Genomic DNA, 21,596 nt, shown 5'->3' on the forward strand with positions numbered 1-21,596 from the left:
AGGAGCAATCAGCAGGGACCTGAGGCTACGCCCTCTCCCACCCCTGTGGGGCTTGACAGGGGACCTCAACATACACCCCCAGTGCTGGGTTGGGGGAACTCAGGCCATGGCCCCGCCTACTGGGGCTTGATAGGGGGGATCTGAGGCTGCGCCCCCCTCCAAGTGCTGGGCTGGGGGACCTCAGGCCGCGCCCCCCACCAGGTCGGGCTTGACAGGGGACTTCAGGCCGCACCCCCCACCCCGGCACCAGGCCGGGGGACCTTAGGCCACACCCCCCGCCCTAGTACCAGGCCAGGGGATCTGAGGCTGCGCCCCCCTTCCTGGCGGGGCTTGACAGGGGACCTCAAGTTGCACCCCCAGTGCTGGGTCGGGGGAACTCAGGCCGCGCCCCCCCGCCCAGTGGGGCTTGACGGGGGAATCTCAGTCTGTGTCCCCCACCTGGTGGGGTTTGACTGGGGGATCTCAAGGTACGCCCCCCGCCCCAGTCTGGGCTGGGGGACCTCAAGCCATGCCCCCCATCCTGGCACTGGGCCAGTGGACCTGAGGCTACGTCCCCTGCCTGGCAGGGCTTGACAAGGGTGGGACTGGCCAGGTCTGGATCTAGGCCAATGGGGGGGGGGGGGGCGGCTGGGTCTGGGTCTCACGCGATTTTGAGGTGCATGTGGGTGGGCAGGGACTTGACTCTGGGTGCCGTGGTGCGCTCCAGGCTCTGACAGGAGGAAGTTTTTCATATACATTTTACTAATTTTCTTTCATCTCTGACACTTCTATTATAGAGAAAGGGCAAATAGCAATATTAAATTATTTCCTCTAATTAATACACTTTTAATGCACCTGGCCACTAGTATTAAATATATTACAAATATAAAACGAGGCAAAAAGATTAAAAACTGCTTTTATAGACACAATTACATTTCCCCATACCATGTAACATCCCAAAGAACTATAACTGAACCTATCCTTTTTTTTTTTTACATTCTTGAAATATTGTACACTACTATGATAATTCACAAATGGATCACCGAAACCACTTTTGCTCCTATAGCTAACCCACATCACCACTAAAATAGATAAACCGGTTTCTTAGGTTATAAGCAAAAGTAAATTATTAATCCTTATAAAACAACAAGAATGTCAACACATACATTTATAATCCATAATAGTTTATTTCTATTTGAAATATATGAGCATATATATTTTAGCTAAAAAGAATAGAAAATCAAGTTCCTACTTTGTGTTTATTAATCCGATGTTTGTCTTTTCCTTCTGGGATGCCTTCAATCATGTCATTTTCCTCTTCTTCATCACTGTCATCAGCATTTTCTAAGAAATTGAATGTCTCAAGAACATCACCAGAAGGCCTATATGAGGGGAAAAAGGTGAACCCAAATATTCCAATGGTTACTTCTAGAATTTCTTTCTGGTTCCTATTTTAAAACAGCACTTGAAGGTACTATAGAGATCCAAATGACAACCTATTTATAAATGTATTGCGTAAATATTTTACTCAAGAAGAGAATTCTGAAAGATTATTTATGCTCTACAATTAAAGTAAAAGTGACAGTTTTCCCCAATGTTTATTGTCCAAAATATTTTAAGTAATTACTGTATCAAAATAAAATCCTGTATTATTAGACACTCAAATGTGATGCTATTTCTCAAAATAAAGGCACCATAAGCAAGAAACTTAAATTGAGCATTTCTTATAACTCTATAACCTGTTACAGCTTGTTTGAGGATTAAAGCAGTTTAATTTATCAGGCTGCCCAGATTTAAATTTATGGTAAATGAGTTATAGAACATTCTAATCCGTTTCACAGATTTTCTTTTCTTTTTTTAAATATATATTTTTATTGATTTCAGAGAGGAAGGGAGAGAGAGAGAGACAGAAACATCAATGATGAGAGAGAATCATTGATTAGCTGCCTCCTGCATGCCCCACACTGGGTATTGAGCCTGCAACCTGGGCATGTGCCCTGGACTGGAATCGAACCAGGGACCCTTCAGTCCAGAGGCTGATGTTCTATCCACTAGGCCAAACTGGCCAGGGCTTCACAGATTTTCTTTACCTAGAAAATGGGATCCTTAACATACTAAAGATAGCTGCCTGAACTTGGCCAAGCCACTTACAGCTTTTAGCTTCAACTTATTTACTGGCAGGGGGAAAAAAATGTGGGAATTGAACTGGATGATCTCAAATGTCCTTATCAACACTAAGAGTGCATGGTAACAAAATAATAATATAATATAAAATTCACAGTTTTCTTCCTCCCTGATTGGTTCTATTAATTCAAATTAAGGACATAATGCAAGAAGATTATTTCTTTTAATTGCACTTTAACATGGCAGAGGGTTTTAATAGGTATACTACATTTTGCCTAATCCAGCACATTAAGGATTTATATAAATACTAGAGGTGTGGTGCATGAAAATTCATGCACTTGGGGGGGGGGCATCAGCTGGGCAGCTGACATCCAAGGCTTGCTTGTGCCTCAGGCTGGCCCTGGGGGGCTGGGGGGCTAAGGGTTGGTCTGGCCACACTGTGCGCCTGCCGCCCCCTGGACAGGGCTGAAAGGACTGGGGGACTCCGGCAGGGCTGAGGGGACTGGGTGCCGCCATCTTTGTTACAGCATGATGGTCAATTTGCATATTCCCTCTTTATTAGATAGGATTGAATGTAAAAGAGACTGTGTTTCCAAATGCAAATTAGTAAAATACACAAAAACCTACTGCAATAATAAAACACACACCTTTTAGCTCAGCATTTAAAATATCTTTAATATTTGAGAATTAAAGACAAATAAAATATTCAACAACAAAAAATAGAAAGAATATACAGTAGTAAGTCCTCACTTAATGTCGTTGACAGGTTCTGCAACTTTAAGGGAATTGAAATATGAAACCAATTTTATCAAAGGCTAATTGATATAAACAAGGGTTAAGTTCCTACTGCATCTCATCAATGTCATACTGAAACAACGATGGAGGGGGAAATGTGTCAATGGGGGAAAAAGGGGACATCTGTAATCCTATATAATAAAAGCCTCATATGCAAAGTGTCCAGTCGTCCATTCAACCAATCAAAGCATAATATGATAATGATATGCTAAGGCCACACAACCGCTCACTAGGATGTGCACTGACCACCAGGGGGCAGACGCTCTGATCAGTAGGTTAGCTTGTTGCTGGATTCTGGCAGATCGGGACTGAGCAAGATGGGCCAAACACACCATGGAGTGCTCCCACAGTCCCTCCCCGGCCCAGAACATGCACCAGTGGGGTCCCTCAGCCTGGCCTGCACCCTCTCACAATCCAGGACCCCTTGGGGAATGTCGGAGAGAGACTTGCTTGACTCCATTGTATGCTCTTGCCTCCTTTATCAAATATTAATTGAGCATAATGGGTTGGGTCGATTTTTGGGTTCTCTGTTCTATTCCATTGGTCTATATGTCTGTTCTTGCGCCAGTACCAGGCAGTTTTGAGAACAGTGGCTTTGTAATATAGCTTGATATCTAGTATTGTGATTCCTCCAATTATATCCCAAGAAATCAGAAACATCAATCAGAAAGGATATATGCATTCCTATGTTCATAGCAGCAGTTTATAATAGATTAGAGGCCCGGTGCATGAAATTTGTGCACGGAGGGGGGTTGTCCCTCAGCCCAGCCTGTACCCTCTCCAATATGGGACCCCTCGAGGGATGTCCAACTGCCCGTTTAGGCCCGATCCCGGTGGGCAGTAGGATCCCTAAACGGGCAGTCGGACATCCCTCTCACAATCCAGGACTGCTGGCTCCCAACTGCTTGCCTGCCTGCCTTCCTGATTGCCCCTAACCGCTTCTGCCTGCCAGCCTGATCACCCCCTAACCACTCTGCTGCCAGCCTGTTTGCCCCCAACTTCCCTCCTCTGCCAGCCTGGTCACCCCTAACTGCCCTCTCCTGCAGGGTTGATCACCTCCAACTGCCCTCCCTTGCAGGCTTGGTCCTTCTCAACTGCCCTCCCTTGCAGGCCGAGTGCCTCCCAACTGCCCTCTCCTGCTGGCCATCTTGTGTCCACATGGGGGCAGGATCTTTGACCACATGGGGGCAGCTATATTGTGTGTTGCAGTGATGATCAATCTGCATAGTACTCTTTTATTAGATAGGATAGAGGCCTGGTACAGGGGTGGGGGCCAGCTGGTTTGCCCTGAAGGGTGTCCCGGATCAGGTGGGGGGTCCCTTGGGGTGTGGGGCGGCCTGAGCAAGGGGCCTGTGGTGGTTTGCAGGCCGGCCATGCCCCCTAGCAACCTAAGCGGAGGCCCTGGTATCTGGAATTTATTTTCCTTCTACAATTGAAACTTTGTAGCCTAGAGCAGAGCCAAGCCTGGGGCTCCCTCCGAGGCCCAGCAGCCATTTGTGTTGGGGTTATAATTGAAACTGTGTAGCCTTAAGCGGGTGGGCCCAGCCAGGGTGAGCTGAAAGCTTTGCTTCCCCTGTTGCCAGCGGCAACCCTGGCCTGCTCTCTCAAGCTCCATTCTGCTGCCATTTGTTTGAATTTGTTTACTTTCTATAATTGAAACTTTGTAGCTTGAGTGGAGGCTTAGGCCTGGCAAGGGCAGGCGGAAAGCTTGGGTTCCTCTGTTACCTAGGAAACCTTGCTCTCTGTGGCTGTAGCCATCTTGGTTTGGGTTCAATTTGCATACTCGCGCTGATTGGATGGTGGGCGTGGCTTGTGGGGGTGTTGGAGGTATGGTCAATTTGCATATTTGTCTATTATTAGATAGGATAAGATTTGGAAACAGCCTGAGTGCCCATGAGCAGATGAGTGGATTAAAAAAACTGTGGTACATCTACACAATGGAATACTATCCTATATAATATACTGTATTTTCCGGCATATAAGACGACTGGGCATACAAAATGACCTCCAACTTTTCCAGTTAAAATAGAGAGTTTGGGATATACTCGCCGTATAAGACTACCCCTCTTCCAACGCACACCAAATAAAAATTTAAAAAACATCAGATTTGATTTCAATATGGTAATTTTAATTCAAATGCTTATGACATGCAGGTACTTAGCAGGAAAACTGTCACTTATAAACATAAGGCTGTTTGTCATCAAACATGTAAACATAAAACAGTGCAAGTGGATTAAACTTTTCCTAATTCACTCTAAAGCTGAAAGGAAGGATAAGACAATAAACCCATGGGAGCTGCCATGCTGTTTGTTTTCTAAGCTGTCAACCAAACTGGAACTGATGATGATAGGAGGAAGATAACAAACAATAGAGAGAGAGCAAGTGCCGGCAAGTCCCTGTAGAGTTAGCAACGCCGCTTTACTGCAGTCCTCAGGAGCAAGATCTGAGAGGCAGAGAAGGAGGTACGGTAATAGGATACAAGGGTGGGCCAGACGGGTGAAAGAGGCGTGTTTTTCTGGGCACAGCTCTATCTCTTTTTTCCATACCCCGGGCGTCCCGGACGCCTGCAACTTGCTCCGCCCTTCACTTACACCTTCCCGGTGAGGTGCCCCCTGTCATCAGGACCGTGTTAAGTCACTTCTTTCCACGAATCCCTGTGAGTGGATTTTCTTCTACAGTACTTGTACAGCACCGCCCTTGCTGCTTTCATACAGTCACCGCATACGGTGCGGGGGGTGGGGGGAGCTCAAAAACGGCCGTGGCCGCATCCCCGCCATATGTGGCGAGCACCCGGCCGCACTCCATTCATTTCAATGGAGCCGGACGGAGACCGTATGTGGCACAAAAAGGAGCCGATCGGAGACACTTGCGGTCTCCGTCCGGCTCCATTGAAATGAATGGAGTGCTGCCGTTTTTGAGCTTCCCCCACCGTATGCGGCGACCGCAGATTCTGCAGTCCGGCTAGGAAGTTTCAACACCCGCCCTATAAGACGACACCCGGCGTATAAGACGACCCCAGACCTTTGAGGAGATTTTCCTGGGTTAAAATGTCGTCTTATATGCCAGAAAATACGGTAAGCCTAATATGCTAAGTGTCCGGTCATTCAGTCATCCGTTCAACCAATCAAAGCATAATATGCTAATGATATGCTAAGGGCGCTCAACTGCTCGCTATGATGTGCACTGACCACCAGGGGGCAGATGCTCGGACCTGTAGTTTAGCTTGCTGCCGGGGTCTGGCCGATTGGGACTGAGCAAGACGGGCCGGACATGCCCTGGAGCCCTCCCGCGGTCCCTCTCAGGCTGGCCAACCTCCTGCGACCCTCTCCAGCCCCAATCATGCACCGGTGGGGTCCCTCGGCTTGGCCTGTGTCCTCTCACAATCCGGGACCCCTCGAGGGATGTTGGAGCTGGTTTCAGCCTGATCCTGCAGGCATAAGAGGCTAATATGCAAATCGACCGAACAGCAGAATGACCGGTCACACTCAACACAGGAGCTGCTCCCTGGTGGTCAGTGTGCTCCCAGAGAGGGAGCACAGCCAGAAGCCAGGCTCATGACTGGCAAGCACAACGGCGGTGGCGGGAGTCTCTCCTGCCTCTGCGGCAGCGCTGATGTCTGACTGTCTGCTTAGGCCTGGGTGTAAGCCGGCAGTCGGACACCCTCCAAGGGCTCCCAGACTGTGAGAGGCACAGGCTGAGATGAAGGACGCCCCTCCCGAAGTGCACGAATTATGTGCACTAGGCCTCTAGTGCTGGTATAAAAAAAGAAGAAACTTTTATCATTTGCAACAGCATGGGTGGACCTGGAGAGCATTACGCTAAGCGAAATAAGCCAGTCGGAGTAAGATAAATATCACAAGATCTCACTCATATCTATATATATAAAAGCCTAAGCAGCCATTACAATGGAACAACCGGTCACTATGACGTGCACTGACCATCAGGGGGCAGACGCTCAATGCAGGAGCTGCCCCAGCCCGCAGGCTCTGATGGCTTGATTGGGGCTGAGCCGCCAGGCTGGGATGGGGAACCAGGGTGGGTGGCAGTAGACGCAGCCCCTTTTCCAGGGGGGCTGAGGGCCAGCTCCCACCTCGGGGTGGCGGCCAACCTCCCAGGTCCCTCCCTATATCCCTCCCCCGGCAGGCAGGCCCCGATCGCCCGGGCTGGGACAGGGAACCAGGGGTGGGTGGCAGCGGACGCGGGAGCGAGGGGAGGAGGAGGCGGGGAGACAGGGAGGTGGGGAACCTGATCGGCCCTGATCGCTGGCCAGGCCTAGGGACCCTACCCGTGCACAAATTTTGTGCACCAGGCCTCTAGTGTGAGATATAATGAACAACATAAACTGATAAACAAAAATAGGATCCAGTGGCAAAGGAACACCAAACAGATCATCCAACCTCAGAAGGAAGGTGGTGGTGGTGGTGGTGGTGGTGGTGGTGGTGAGGGCGGAGAGGGGGGTATAAAAGATCAACCAAAGGACTTGTATGCATGCATATTAGCATAAGTAATGGACACGGACACTGGGGCAGTGGGGCTTGTCCTGGGGGTGGGAGTGGCTGGGGAGGGGTCAATCGGGGAAAAAGGAGACATATATAATACTTTAAACAATAAAAAAAATTCAGTTACTTAAAAAAAAAAAAAGAAAATGCAATCTGTAAATATATTCTGGAAATTTTTCTTTTATTACTACCTTAACAGTTTTTAAATACCATTTTACATGGTCTTTCCTTCTGAAACTCCTAGTCTGATGTTGGTTCTCTGGATTGATCTTTGAATTTTCCTAGCTTTTCAGTCCTACTTTCTTTTTTCCCTTTTCTGGGAGACTCCTTCAACCTTATATCCCAAGTTTTACATATAAATTCTTTCTATCACACTTTTTAATCTCTATTAGCTCTTTTTTGATCTCCAACTAAACCATTTAAAATAAGCCCTGGCTGGTGTGTCTAAGTGGTTAGAGTGTCCGCCCACACACTGAAGTCATGTGGGTTCAATTCCTGGTCCTAATCTTGTAAAGGCAAGAAGCTGTTGTGGATCTTTAATTGGTATTCATATGTGGTATAGTAAACTGCATTACTCTAAAATATTTATAAACTAGAGGCCTGGTGCACGAAATTCGTGCACGTGTGTGTGTGTGTGTGTGTGTGTGTGTGTGTGTGTGTGTCTCAGCCCAACCTGCACCCTCTCCAATCTGGGACCCCTTGGGGGATGTCCGACTGCCTGTTTAGGCCCGATCCAGGATCGGGCCTAAACAGGCAGTCAGACATCCCTTTCACAATCTAGGACTGCTGGCTCCCAACTACTCGCCTGCTTGCCTTCCTGATTGCCCCTAACCGCTCTGCCTGCCAGCCTGATCACCCCCTAACCACTTCCCTGCCAGCCGCTGATACCCCGGTCACCCCCAAATGCTCTCCCTTGCATATTCCCTCTTTATTAGATAGGGTTTTTTCTTTAGCATATTGGACAGTCCTAACTGTTTTGGCTCAGCGGATGGATGAAGCATTGGCCTGCAGAATCAAGGGTCCCAGGTTCGATTCTGGTCAAGGGCATGTACCTTGGTTGGGAGCACATACCCAGTGGGGAGTGTGCAGGAGGCAGCTGATCAATGTTTCTCTCTCATAGATGTTTCTAGCTCTCTATCCCTTTCCCTTCCTCTCTGTAAAAAATCAATAAAATATATATATTATAAAAAAAGAAACATTTAAGATTCCTCCATATCTGCCTGGCTGGTGTGACTCAATGGTTGAGACCCCAGGCTGCCACCGCTGGCAGGGGATGGGGCCCTGGCCAGGCTGAGACCCCAGCCCAGGCTGCTGCCATCTCAGCCTGGCTGTGGATAGCCCGGTGGGGGTGTGCAGCTCCAGCCCAGGCTGCCTTCACTGGCCTGAAGATAGCTTGGTGGGGGTGCACCGCCCTGCCGCTTAAGGCTGCTGCTGCTGGCTGGGTGACCATGCAGTTGGGTGCCCGGCCCTGCAGGAATGAGACCCCAGCCCAGGCAGCCGCCTCGGCCAGGGGATCATGCGGCTTGGGTGCCAGGCCCTGCAGGTCTGAGACCCCAGCCCAAGCTGTCCTCATGGCCAGGGGATCCTGCGGCTTGTGTTCGGGGCCCTGGTGGTCTGAGACCCCAGCCCAAGTAGCTCGGCTTGGGGGCATGGCCCTGGCGGCCTGAGACCCCCCAGCCCAAGCCGGCGCAGCTTGCGAATCATCACGCGGCTTGGGGGCGTGGCCCTGGCGGCCTGAGACCCCAGCCCAAACCTGCGGGGCTTGCGAGCTATCGCATGACTTGGGGGCGAGGCCTGGCGGCCTGAGACCCCCCCAGCCCAAACCGACGCGGCTTGTGAGCCATCGCACGGCTTGGGGGCGTGGCCCTGGCGGCCTGAGACCCCAGCCTAAACCGGCGCAGCTTGTGAGCCATCGCGCGACTTGGGGGCGAGGCCTGGCAGCCTGAGACCCCCAGCCCAAGCCAGCGCGGCTTGTGAGCCATCGCGGATTGGGGGCGTGGCCCTGGCGGCCTGAGACCCCAGCTCAAACCTGCGGGGCTTGAGAGCTATCACGCAGCTTGGGGGCGAGGCCTGGCGGCCTGAGACCCCCCCAGCCCAAACCGGCGCAGCTTGCCAGGGATCACTCGCGAGTCCCCGCTCCCAGCTCCTCCTGCCAGCGCCATTGGCCACCCCAGGTCCCGCCCCCGCGCCTCCTGCTGGCCCAATCGTGGGTGTAGCGGAGTGATGGTTAATTTGCATATTACCCTTTTATTATGTAGGATCTTATGAACTGCTTAGCTTGGTTAGCTAGTAACTTTAGTTAAAAATTTAGAATACTTTTCCTCTTATGCTACAAAAACACTCTATGCTTCCTGAAATCCTGAGTATAGAAAATAAGGGCTCTGTTAAATGCTAAATTGCTTCTGTTAGAAAGCATATTTCTCAAAAATAAAAAGCCTAAACAAAAGGCTATGCTGACTTGAAAGTTATAGAACGAACATGTTTTAAATAACTGTCAGAAAACATATCTAAGGTATAAAAGAATGCTAGTTTATACATAAACTGTACATATAAATTTCTTAAGGTCTAAATGAACTCAATGAACTCTTTTGATTTTTTTCCCCATTCTCTTTCTTTTCTTTGTCCTTCCATCTATGTTATTCAATGTAATATCTAATGGTAAAAAAAATTTTTAAGTTCCACCTGCTTGACTCCTTGCATTTATCAATTCTGTATTAACCAAAGCATAACTGATAGACAGTAAACAACAAATGCTGACAAGTATATAGAAATCAGAATTCATAAATTTCTAGTGGGAATGTGAAATAATTCAGCCACTTGGAAAACTGGAAATTCCTCAAAAAGGTAATCAAAGTTACCATATGACTCAGCAATTCCACTTCTAAGTATATACCCAAGAGAAGTGAAAACATGTGCAGACTTGTATACCAATGTTCAAAGTAGCATTACTCATTATTCCAAAATGTAGAACCAACCAATATGCCAATCAACTGGACAACAAATAGATGGACAAAATGTGGTATATTCACAGTACAGAATATTATTTGGCAATAAAAATAAATAAATTACTGACATGTGCTAGAACATGAATAACCCTTCAAAATGTTATGTTAAATGAAAGGAGCCACTCATAAAATAACCGTTTATATGAAACGCCCAGAATAGGCAAATTTTTAGAGACTGAAAGTATATTAGTAAAGTTGCCTGCGGGACTGGGGGGGGGGGGTGGTGTGTGAGAAAAATGTAGGAGAAGAGTATAGGGAGTGACAGCTAATGAATATGGGGTTTCTTTTTAGGGTGATAAAAATTTTCAAAACTTAAACTGTGGTGATGGCTGACAACTGTGAATAACCTAAAAACGATTAAACTATATACATTAAATGAAATTTATGGTATGTGAATTATATCTCAATAGAGACATTAAAATAAAAAGAACATTTGGTAGCTATCTGAACCCAAACAGAACACAAAGCCTTCTTCCTTTTACACTAGTGTCTAACCACTGCTATTCTGATTACAGAGTAGCACAATAGTTTATTAAAAATACTCTTGGAAAAATTTAAAAATCAGGATGTTAAAATAACTCTGAACTACATGACATCACCCTTGAATTTTAATTTTACACCTATTTCAGAACTATTGCCATTTTAAAAGCATCTAAATGGGAAATTTATTTGCCCGTGGTACCATTCAGGGAGAGAAAAGTCTTTAAATTTGAACTCTACCTGTTTAAAAATTGTTAACAGTAGTAAAAAGAAGGTAAAAAGATTCATAATACCCATTATATAAATAATATTAACCTAGAAATATATATCATACCTTTTGATTTCTTGTCCTTTTTGCTTAGGAGATTCACCTCCATTCAGGATCTGTTCTAAATTCTTTGTTTCTACTGATCCATTTGGTTCTGAATTGGATAGTCCAAGTAATGACCTTACCCGCTGAGACCGTACATCTAATATTGTATCTGTGTAACCTACTTCCTGAAGATATCTATAAGAGAAAATTAAAAATATAAAAACCCACATATTGTTAACACCAGCAAACTTAACTAAAAATTACATTAAAGGATTTTAGAAAAACCCATAATCCTATAAACTATATTCTTCCTTTGCCTCAAAAACTGTCTTCTCTATAGACTAGTTACAGTTTTAAGAGAAAAGGGCCAATTACAAACCAAAATTTAATTAAGAAAGTGAATAGTACAGCTAACATTAATCAAGGGTCAATTATTAAATCCTAAAAAACCCTAGAGCCTTAAGAGGCCATTATGAGTTGATGATAAATATTTTAAGTCTGGAAAGTGGTAAGAAACGAGCAGAACTGAACCTCAGAATAGTTACATGCTAGGTTTAAACCTGGGTTCTTAGACTGAGGTAGATGGACAGGGCACTTCTCCCTCTGGGATCAATTATCTATCTCATTGCATTTCTATCATCCTGTGGTCTTGAAATTTTCTGTATATCTAAACCAGAGTACTCAATCCAGAATCCAGGATGAAAATGAAAAAGAAGAAAAGGACTGGATTATGACATAAATACAGATGATGGGTCATGAGTGTCTTTGTGTGAAAAATTTTAAAATTTTGATCTAAAGTATCTTAGCATTTCTTATGCTAAAAAGGAGTCTCATACTGCTTAGAGAAGAACAAAAGATTTTTAGGTGAAAGCTAAAGACAGGGAGACTAATTTGGTTAGGACACTAATGCAACAAGCAGTAAAACTTAAGAGAAAAATAAATGTGAGAAGAGTAAGCAAACTCTTGTGATTTGGTGCAATTATAAGTATGTTAGTAGAATAAAAGAAGATCTAAGAGCCCAACCCGGTTTGGCTCAGTGGACAGAGTGTCAGCCTTCGACTGAAGGGTCCTGGGTTTGATTCCAGTCAAGGGCATATACCTCAGTTGCAGGTTCCACTCTGGCCATGGTTGGAGCCAGTGCAGGAGGAACCAATTGATGTGTCTCTCTCACATCAATGTTTCTCTCTCTGTCTACCCCCCTCCCTTCCACACTCTCTTTAAAAAAAAAAAAAAAAAGAAAGAAAGAAATCAATGGAAAAATATCCTCGTGTGAGGATTAACAAAAATAATAAAAAAATGTGTTTTTAAAAAAAATAAGAATTTTGGAAAATTTTCAGGTTTCTAGCTTGTATAGTTGGATGGTGGCTCTATTCAATGAAATGAATAATAATAGGTCAAAATCTGGTATATAGGATACTTATCATATAATCAATCACATAGTATCTATAAAAATGACACTGTTTATTAGGCACAATGATAAGAAAGGTCAAAAGCTCAAGAGAGATTGACTGGGTATATATATTTGAGCGTCAGTGTTCCGTGGTAATTTAAAGCCATGAATTTAAATTAAGTTATCCAGAGAATAATCATAAGTAAGAACAGAAGGCATGGGTACACAAACATCTAATGGGCTAAAAGAATAAGAGAAACTGAGAAAAATTAAGAACTTGAGAAATTAAGGATAAAAATGATAGCAGAGAGTAGTACCATGAAAGTAAGAAAAAAAGTTCCAAATGGAATGAAGTTAATAATTTCCCAAAAGATCAAATATGAACAAAAAAGTTCGTTTAAATATGTCTGTGATAGCAGCTTCACTGGAACATGAAAATGGGAAACTACACAGTTGAGAAATGAACAAGGAAGACTGGAGATAAACTACTCTTAGAGAAAGGTGAGAAGAGACAGAATCTAAATCCAGGCACTGGGATTAGGCATTCATGAGAGAAATACTATACAACTGATTTCTCTACTGCTAAAGCAGTCTTCTAAAAAATGCAATCCTCTTTTGGGGAAAACAACTTATACCACACTGCAACCATGTGGTCTGAGTGAGCAGCCAAGATATTACACAATCCAGGTAAAAATAACCGACACAGACAGTTATTTGACCAAGTCAAGCCAATTTTACTCCATAGAAATCCTATATAATAAAGAGGTAATATGCAAATTGACCATCACACCCTCACACAAGAGGGCCACCCCCATGTGGTCACAAGATGGCCGCCACAAGATGGCCAACAGGGTAGGGCAGCTGTGGGCTATCAGGCCAGCAGGGAAGGGCAATTAGGGGTGAACAGGCCTTCAGGAGAGGGCAGTTAGGGGCAACCAGGCCTGCAGGGGAGGGCAGTTGGGGGGGACCAGGCCTGCAGGGGAGGGCAGCTAGGAGCGACCAGGCCGGCAGGGAAGGGCAGTTGGGGGCGACCGGGCTGGCAGGGGAGGGGAATTAGGGGTGACCAGGCTGGCAGGAGAGGGCAGTTAGGGGCAATTGGGCCAGCAGGGGAGCAGTCAGGCGTTGATCAGGCTGGCAGGGGAGTGGTTAGGGGGTGATCAGGCTGGCAAGCAGAAGCGGTTAGGGGCAATCAGGCAGGCAGTTAGGCAAGTGGTTGGGAACCAGCAGTCCCGGGTTGTGAGAGGGATATCTGACTGCTGGTTTAGGCCCAATCCCTGTCGGACATCCCCTGAGGGGTCCCAGATTGGAGAGGGTGCAGGCTGGGCTGAGAGACAGCCCCCACCCCGCCCACACCCAGTGCATGAATTTTGTGCACCAGGTCTCTAGTTACTCTATAATAGGGGATCTCCTGCCATCTGGAGAAAAGTGATTTTCAATAGAAAAAGAATAAAATTGATACATAGAAGAGTAAAAAACAGAAAATAAGAAAAAATCCTGGGTTTTCCAGTCCCTGGAAAGTTCTGTGCTACCCCCGCTCATCTTCCTGACACTCAGTTATTCAGCACTTCCCTCAATTCTGCTAGCTATCCCATCATCCTTCCAAACAATATGTTCTTACTAAAATTAGTTTGAATTTTGTCACTGAGAGTTCGAATTGATAAATACTTCTTTGAATGAAACATTAGTAACTGAGGTGATGAATGTGAGGTTTAAATACATTTATAGAAAGGAAAGCAAAAAGTTAAGGAGTTCTCACCTGACAGCCTTCCTATTTTCAGTGAAGTAGAACCTGAGGTGCTCTAATGACAGCAAGAGAGAATGGGCTGAGATGTGGTAAAAGTTTACAAGATCCACTGAAGTTGGTGGGAGGAGGTGACCAGAATTATGGAGAAAGGCTCTTTGCAATGTTTGGACAAGAAACCATGAATATATAAGGGCATTTATAAGATTCTATCATTTTTCTCCAAGAATTATTATTATTTTTTATTTTAATCTTCACCCAAGGATATGTTTGGTTTTAGAGAGAGGGAGGGAGGGAGAGAGGGAAACATCGATGTGAGAGAGACGCATCAATTGGTTGCCTCCCATACATGCTCTGACTAGGATTGAACCTGAAACCTAGGTACATGCCCTGACCGGGAATCAAACACGCTATCTTTTGGTGTATGAGAAGATGTATCAACTAGCTGAACCACCTGGACCTGGCCAGGGCTCTCCAAGAGTTATTTAGAAGTAGAAGCACAATAAACTGAACTAGGGCTGGGGACATTGCAAGTAGGTATACTAAAATGACTGCTGTGAGAGGGTAAGCAGTGGGCAGCAAAAGAGCCAAGGGTTGTAGCAAAAGGGTGATGGATAATGGGGTCTAAGCTGGAGCTAGGGAAACGAAAACAAACAAACAAAAAAGCAAACAAAAATAAAATAAAAACCAAACACAGGTTGAGAGGAGCTAATGTAGAAGAAAATAAAGTAGTCAGATTCTAAAGAGCCAGGTAAAGTCAGAGGGTGAAAACATGGAACTTGGAATGAGAAGTGGAATTTAAGATAACTGCTGGATCATGGACTACCCCAGAGGTAGTTCTAGGTAATATAACAAGGTCAAGAGTCTGACCACACATCACTGGGTTACTTAAATACAGGTAAAGATGTCTAGAGTTGAGAAGGTTGAATAATTGTAAGTAATCCAGGATATTTGGAGTACACCAGTATCAAAGTTGCAAAACATGAGAGAAGAAGAAATAGATCGAAGACAGTAAGATTTGCCACAGAAGTACTTCTAATACAACAAAGAATTCAAATGTCAAAAAGAGGTTCCTCAAAAATTCAAGTGAAGGATAGGAACTTGGCAAGCCACTCCTGAAGTTTCAGATATCCAGTTAAATTCTTTCTCTAAACCAGTCTCACTTAAAACCAAATATGTGAATTTTGCAGTGATGGAAATGGAGTGTCTACAAGTTTGAGCTCTGTATTGTTTTTGTTCTGGCCTTCAGTCTTTACAACATACTACCTTGTAAATAAAAAAATAAAAAAAGCATCATCCTGGGGAACATTCAGAGGAAACAAACTTTAAAAAGATCCAAGCATTTAAAAAACAATATGAAAACAATATGCATTGTACCAGTATCATTAAATAATTTTTCACTTGAAAAGTGACTGAATACAGACACTTCCTACCTAGATCCTTAAAACTGAAAATGAGCCATTACTCACTGTCTTAACAGCTGTCTGCCCTGCTTCCACGTTAACTGGCTATTCTGAGGCGCTGTGGGAGCTTCTGTATCTTTGGTTTCTTCTAAAAATTAACAACAAAAAGACAAGTTTCATACACATTATTTCAACTATTGAAAACACTGCCAAAGTTCTCTAAGAGAAAAATTCCCACAAAAATACACCTAAATATTTTTATAAAGAACAGGAAAAAAATTAACTTTTATTGAGTATTTACTGTGGATCACACTCATTTCAAATGTGTTTATCGCAATAACCCAAACATTTAGGTACTACCCTCCTGTTTTAAAATTAGGAAAAGTCAAGTGTACATTAACTGTAACTACCATGGATTCAAAAATCAAAAGCCCAGGCTTTGAAATACAATATTATTATTACTTTTCTAACTACTAGAATTCTGAGTTGAATACTTTTGAAATTAAAAAGCTATACTTAATATTGGTATCAGTAGAGTGTATTTAGTTAATTTCATTTTTAGAACTAAAAGTTAAAGTTTTACTACAGGTAAAAAGTCATTTTTATTCTCAGGTAACAAAGTATATAGATTTTAAAAGTTTAATAAATAGTATAATTTCAGGTCAGTTAAGCTCCGAGTAAGTATCCTTAGACGGAAATTCAAAACTACCTATGGGCACTATTTTCCCATAAATTTCTATTATAAAAATAAAGATAAAGCAGAGAGGGCCATTAAAGATCAACCCTCAATGAACGTTGAGAACTAAGAAAAATCACAGTTGTTAGGCTCCTAGACTCCTTAGTCACATGAACAAGTACTTATTGGTAGTAATTCAAATATTCTCTACAGGTATTACTTCTCTAACCTTAACAATCCCATTATTATTTTCTCATTCTTCCCCTGAACAAAGGAATTGCTACAATTTCTAGAAATGATGCTTTCATTCTAATAGTCACCTTATTTTTATAGTTATAATTTTTTTATTTATACCATTTTATTTTTAAATCACATAAAATACAATCCATAACAGAACAAAAACATTAAAAAAGAATACTATTGCCCCAAATCCCATCACCAAAAGTTAGTATTTAAGACTTTATCATGCCCTGACCAGTTTGGCTCAGCGGACAGAGCGTCGGCCTGCGGACTGAAGGGTCCCAGGTTCGATTCCGGTCAAGGGCATGTACCTTGGTTGCGGGCACATCCCCATCCCCAGTAGGAGGTGTGCAGGAGGCAGCTGATTGATGTTTCTCTCTCATCGATATTTCTAACTCTCTATCCCTCTCCCTTCCTCTCTGTAAAAAATTAATAAAAGATATTAAAAAAAAAGACTTTATCATTTCATATTTTTCATCTGAAAACACTTAAGCTTCTCCCTCCTTAAAAAAAAAAAGGACAATATGTGTACTGAATTATAAGCAGCTTTTGACAATGTCTCTTGAACATTCTATGGCAATAAATATAGATTAACATCTATAAAATGATTATATAATATTCCATAGAAAGTATATACCTATTTAATTTAACCAGTCCCCTAATGTTGAAATTAGTTTCCATTATTCACTATTATAAATAATGCTGCTAAGGATATTCTTGAAGTACATCGTAAGCGTACAGCTCAATGAATTTTTGAACACACCCATGTAACCAGTACCTAAATGAAGAAACAAAACATTGTCAGCATCCCAAAAGCTTTCCTTGTGCCCTTTTCTAGTCACTAGATAGTCCCAGAAGAGCATCAACACTATCCTAAATTCCCAAAACTAGATTAATTTTTAATTTAATAACATTAAATCAATTATATCAATTTTATGTGACTCATCCATGTTGTCAGGTTTATTTATAGTTTGTTAGCTTGCTGCTAAATAGTATTCTGCTATGTTAAAATATCACAATATACTTATGAATTCTAATGCTGAAGAGCATTCCAGTTTTTTCTAGTTTTCCTTGCTATTAAAATTAATCATACTATGAACATTCTCATTCAAGCCTTATAATGAACATACATATGCATTTTAGGGAGTGGAACACCTAGGAATGGAATTACTGGGTCCCAGAGCATGCTATGTTCCCTTTAGGAATACCACTGGCAAATTGATTTACAATCCCAACATCAGTAGGTCTACAAGTTCTCATTAATTCCATATCCTCATCAACACTTGACTTTTTCTCTTTTTCATTTTAGCCATTCTGGTAGGTGTCTAACTGTATTGCGCTGTATTTTTAAGTTGTATTTCCTCAATTATTGATAAAATTGAGCATCATTTCATATGCTTCATGCCATTTATAAATCCTACTTTATCGAGTGCCTTTTCAGGTCTTTTGCCTGTTTTTCTACTGTTACAAGTTTTTTAAAATCTAAATGCAAGGAAAAAGGAGCTCTTTAGATATTTGGGTACAACCCCTTTTATAGGGTTAGTTTTACATTATATATATACTAGAGGCCCGATGCACGGAATTTGTGCAAGGGGCTTAGCCCTTGCAGCCTCAGCGGCTGCCTATGCCCCTCACAGCTCCAGCTTCATCTGGAAGGTTGTCCGGAATGTCGTTCACCTGTCCAGTCTAATTACATATTATGCTTTTTTTATTATAGATTGGTATTATTGAGACAGAGGTATAAAAACATGCATATCTTGTACTTTTGCCAAATCAGTATTTTGCACATTTTCTCTTTTTTATATTTTGCTTTATTTTGAGCATATAAAAGGTAATACTGATTCACTTAATGTTTATCTAGACTTTGATGTAAATGATTTTATCACACTTTGTTTGCATGGTGTGTTTCTGACCATCCCCTTGTTTTCCCACTAAATATCCTGAATAGTTTTTCTACCTCTGTAAAAACAATCTACTTTGTTATTAGTGTGTCTCCTATAAATAAAATACTTGGATGTTATTTTATTCCTCAAGTTCAGGAAATTTCAATAGTTAAGTTTAAAAACAAGTCTTTCAGTATGGGCAGAAAATATTTATTTGCTAAATGATTTTGCTTTATACAAACTGTTGCCCTGAGACCAGCTAGCCAATTCTGACTCCAGTTCTAGGAAAATGTGGCTACAACTAGCCTCCTTCCTCGCATTTATGCAGACCCAGTTATGGACAGTTCTTGAGTTCTAGAAAGTGATTGCTTATTTTCTGAATATTCTAGCCATATTAGAAAGTGGAGAAGATCGAAAAATAAATCAACTACAGGTTATATGTATGAAGTGTTCTGCCTAGTTCTGAGTACTTACTATCAAACCAAAAACCAATTAACTAAATTTATCAAATGTACTATAATACCTAACTAAAAAAAAACAACCAAAAAAACCCATATGTAAGCTTTACTGTCCGTACCATGCATATACATACTTTGACTTTTTAGATATGGAAACAACCATAGGAGAAGAAAAATTATATATCGAAAAGACATCTTTTTGTCTTAGTACCCAACATCCAACAGCATAGAATTCAATTTGTACCATCAAATTGTATATATATAAATGGGTTCTAAATATACCTGAGAAATTACTAGTATTATTTCCAAATAGTGTATCATATGAATCAAAATGTATATACCTTATTAGACTTATAGGACACTCAAATTGTTATCATATGGAACCTTAAAATTAGCTCTTTCCTATATACAGCCCCCACTCTCTGCACAACTATTCGTCAAATAGTACTCTCAGACTCACTATTCACTATCAGTTTAGAAAAGAGCTAAGCCAATTGGAGATACTTTTTTTCCTTTTCTTATCCTTATTTGGCTGCCTCTACAATTTCCAAATTCAATTAAATTTCCAAATGTTTTAGAACAAACTGAGTTAATCCCAGCTTCTCCAAACAAAAAGTTTTCAATAGTAAAAAATTAAGCTTACATAGGATGAACAATAATTGCCTACAGGTGGAGAAAGAGTTATTACTTCATTACCTTTCACCTCTAATTACTATAGAAAATGTACCCACAATTTTACACAGATTTCAACACAACAAAAATAGGACAAATAACCTTAGGATTGAGATGTAGATGAAACTACTTACTTTTAGTTATTTATTATTTTCCCCTAATTCTAGACAGTAGTAGTACAATAGTCAACCATTTGACCAACCAATTCTTTCAAAGGAAAATAGGGGAAAAGAGAACATGTCTATTAAATAAAAATAAGCTTGAACAAACTATTCTTTGGGAAGGGGTGAGGGGCAATAGAAGAATATTTTACCTGATTCAAAGGTTGGCATTTTCAAATCACCTTGGTTCAGTTCTGTGCCATATTTTAATTTGTGATATTTTGCCCTGAAAAATTTAATAATAAATTGTTGAAAGAAAATTTTTTTTCCCTTTTCTACACAGTTAAGAAACTACTGGTAGATTTCTCCAATAACAAATAAAAAACGGTATGAATGTGTTTCTTTCAACTTTACCTGCAAAGGACTGCTTTAATACAAAAGAGAGGTATATTACCCAGCTAACATATATACCCAAGTAAAAAGAAAATCCCAAGACTTAGATTCTATAACAAAAAATATTTCAATTTAAAGATTTCAACCTTTTTCTTTCCTCATATGACAATAAAATCAAAACATCATCTTGTATTTTGTATCTTTCAAAGTGCTTTCGAATACCTTGTACAATGATATAAAAGAGAATAAGTGTTCTAATTTATTTTATTCACATAATAAAATGAGACACACATACCTTTCTTGTTTTAATGCATACTCTAACATCTTTATTCTTCTTACTAAATCCTTCTTCAAGTTTTCTTGACCTTTTCTTTCTCCTTGCAAAAATGCTATTCGGGCCTAAAAATACAAATGGTTCATTTATTTTCACTTTTTCTTAACTATACACAGGGAACTGAAAAAAGGAAAACAATAAATGTAAATTTCTGCACTTTTATTTATGATAGCAAGACTTAAAATTCATAGAAGCAGTCAAACTTTGTTAGATAACACAATCACTTTAAAAATAAGATAACTACAAACTATCTTCTTATAATCCTTAATGACTACTATTCTACATGATCTTGAAAGAAAATTTTATGTGGCCCAGCTGGTGTGGATCAGTGGTTGAGCATCGACCTATGAACTAGTAGGAGGTCACAGTTCAATTACTGGTCGGGGCACATGCCCAGGTTGTGGTCTCAATCCCCAGAGTGGGGTGTGCAGGAGCCAGCTGATCAATGATTCTCTCTCATCACTGATGTTTCTCTCTCTCTCTCGCTCTCTCTCTCTCGCTCTCTCTCTCTCTCTCCCTTCTCTCTTTCTAAAATCAATGAAAACATATTTTTAAAAAGTAAAGTGGAAAATCCATTAACTTCACCGTTCCTTAAAAAAAAAATAATGACCAGAGGAAACAGACAGAAGATAAGGCTATAGAGGACTTGAACAATGTAGTAAATCACCTGGATCTAATAGTCATATCAGAATATTCTACCCAACAATAACAGAATATACATTTTTCTCAAGTATACATGGGATAGTCTCCAGGATACAAGGCCACAAATTAAGTCTTAATAGATTTAAAAAGATATATATTATAAAAAAATTATCTCCTCTGAACAAATGCATGAAGTTCAAAATCAGTAATAGAAACAAACCCAAAGTCACATAAGTATGGAAATAAACAACACACTATTAAACAACTAATGGAAGAAACCACACAAAAAAATTAGAGAGGAATGAAAACAAACACAAGATACCTAAACTTATGGGACACAGCAAAAACAGTGCTAAGGAGAATATTTATAACTATAAATACTTATATTAAAAATACATAAGCAAGATCTGAAATCAGTAACCTAAATTTACAACTTAAGAAATCAGAAAAAGAACTTAGCAGAAGAAA

General features: G+C 41.7%; 1 protein-coding gene across 1 annotated transcript in view; it reads right to left on the reverse strand.

Moving 5' to 3' along the window:
- STRN3 (striatin 3) overlaps positions 1 to 21,596 on the reverse strand; it is a 103,222-nt gene that overhangs the window by 49,569 nt on the left and 32,057 nt on the right. The window contains exons 2-6 of the mRNA XM_054716508.1: positions 20,448 to 20,551; positions 19,972 to 20,045; positions 15,796 to 15,877; positions 11,217 to 11,390; positions 1,232 to 1,361 (exon numbers count right to left, since the gene is read on the reverse strand). Of these exons, the coding sequence (XP_054572483.1) occupies positions 1,232 to 1,361; positions 11,217 to 11,390; positions 15,796 to 15,877; positions 19,972 to 20,045; positions 20,448 to 20,551 (564 nt within the window). The remainder of the gene's footprint in view (positions 1 to 1,231; positions 1,362 to 11,216; positions 11,391 to 15,795; positions 15,878 to 19,971; positions 20,046 to 20,447; positions 20,552 to 21,596) is intronic.

The sequence above is a fragment of the Eptesicus fuscus genome, chromosome 5 (assembly GCF_027574615.1).
Source record: "Eptesicus fuscus isolate TK198812 chromosome 5, DD_ASM_mEF_20220401, whole genome shotgun sequence".
Lineage (NCBI taxonomy): Eukaryota > Metazoa > Chordata > Mammalia > Chiroptera > Vespertilionidae > Eptesicus > Eptesicus fuscus.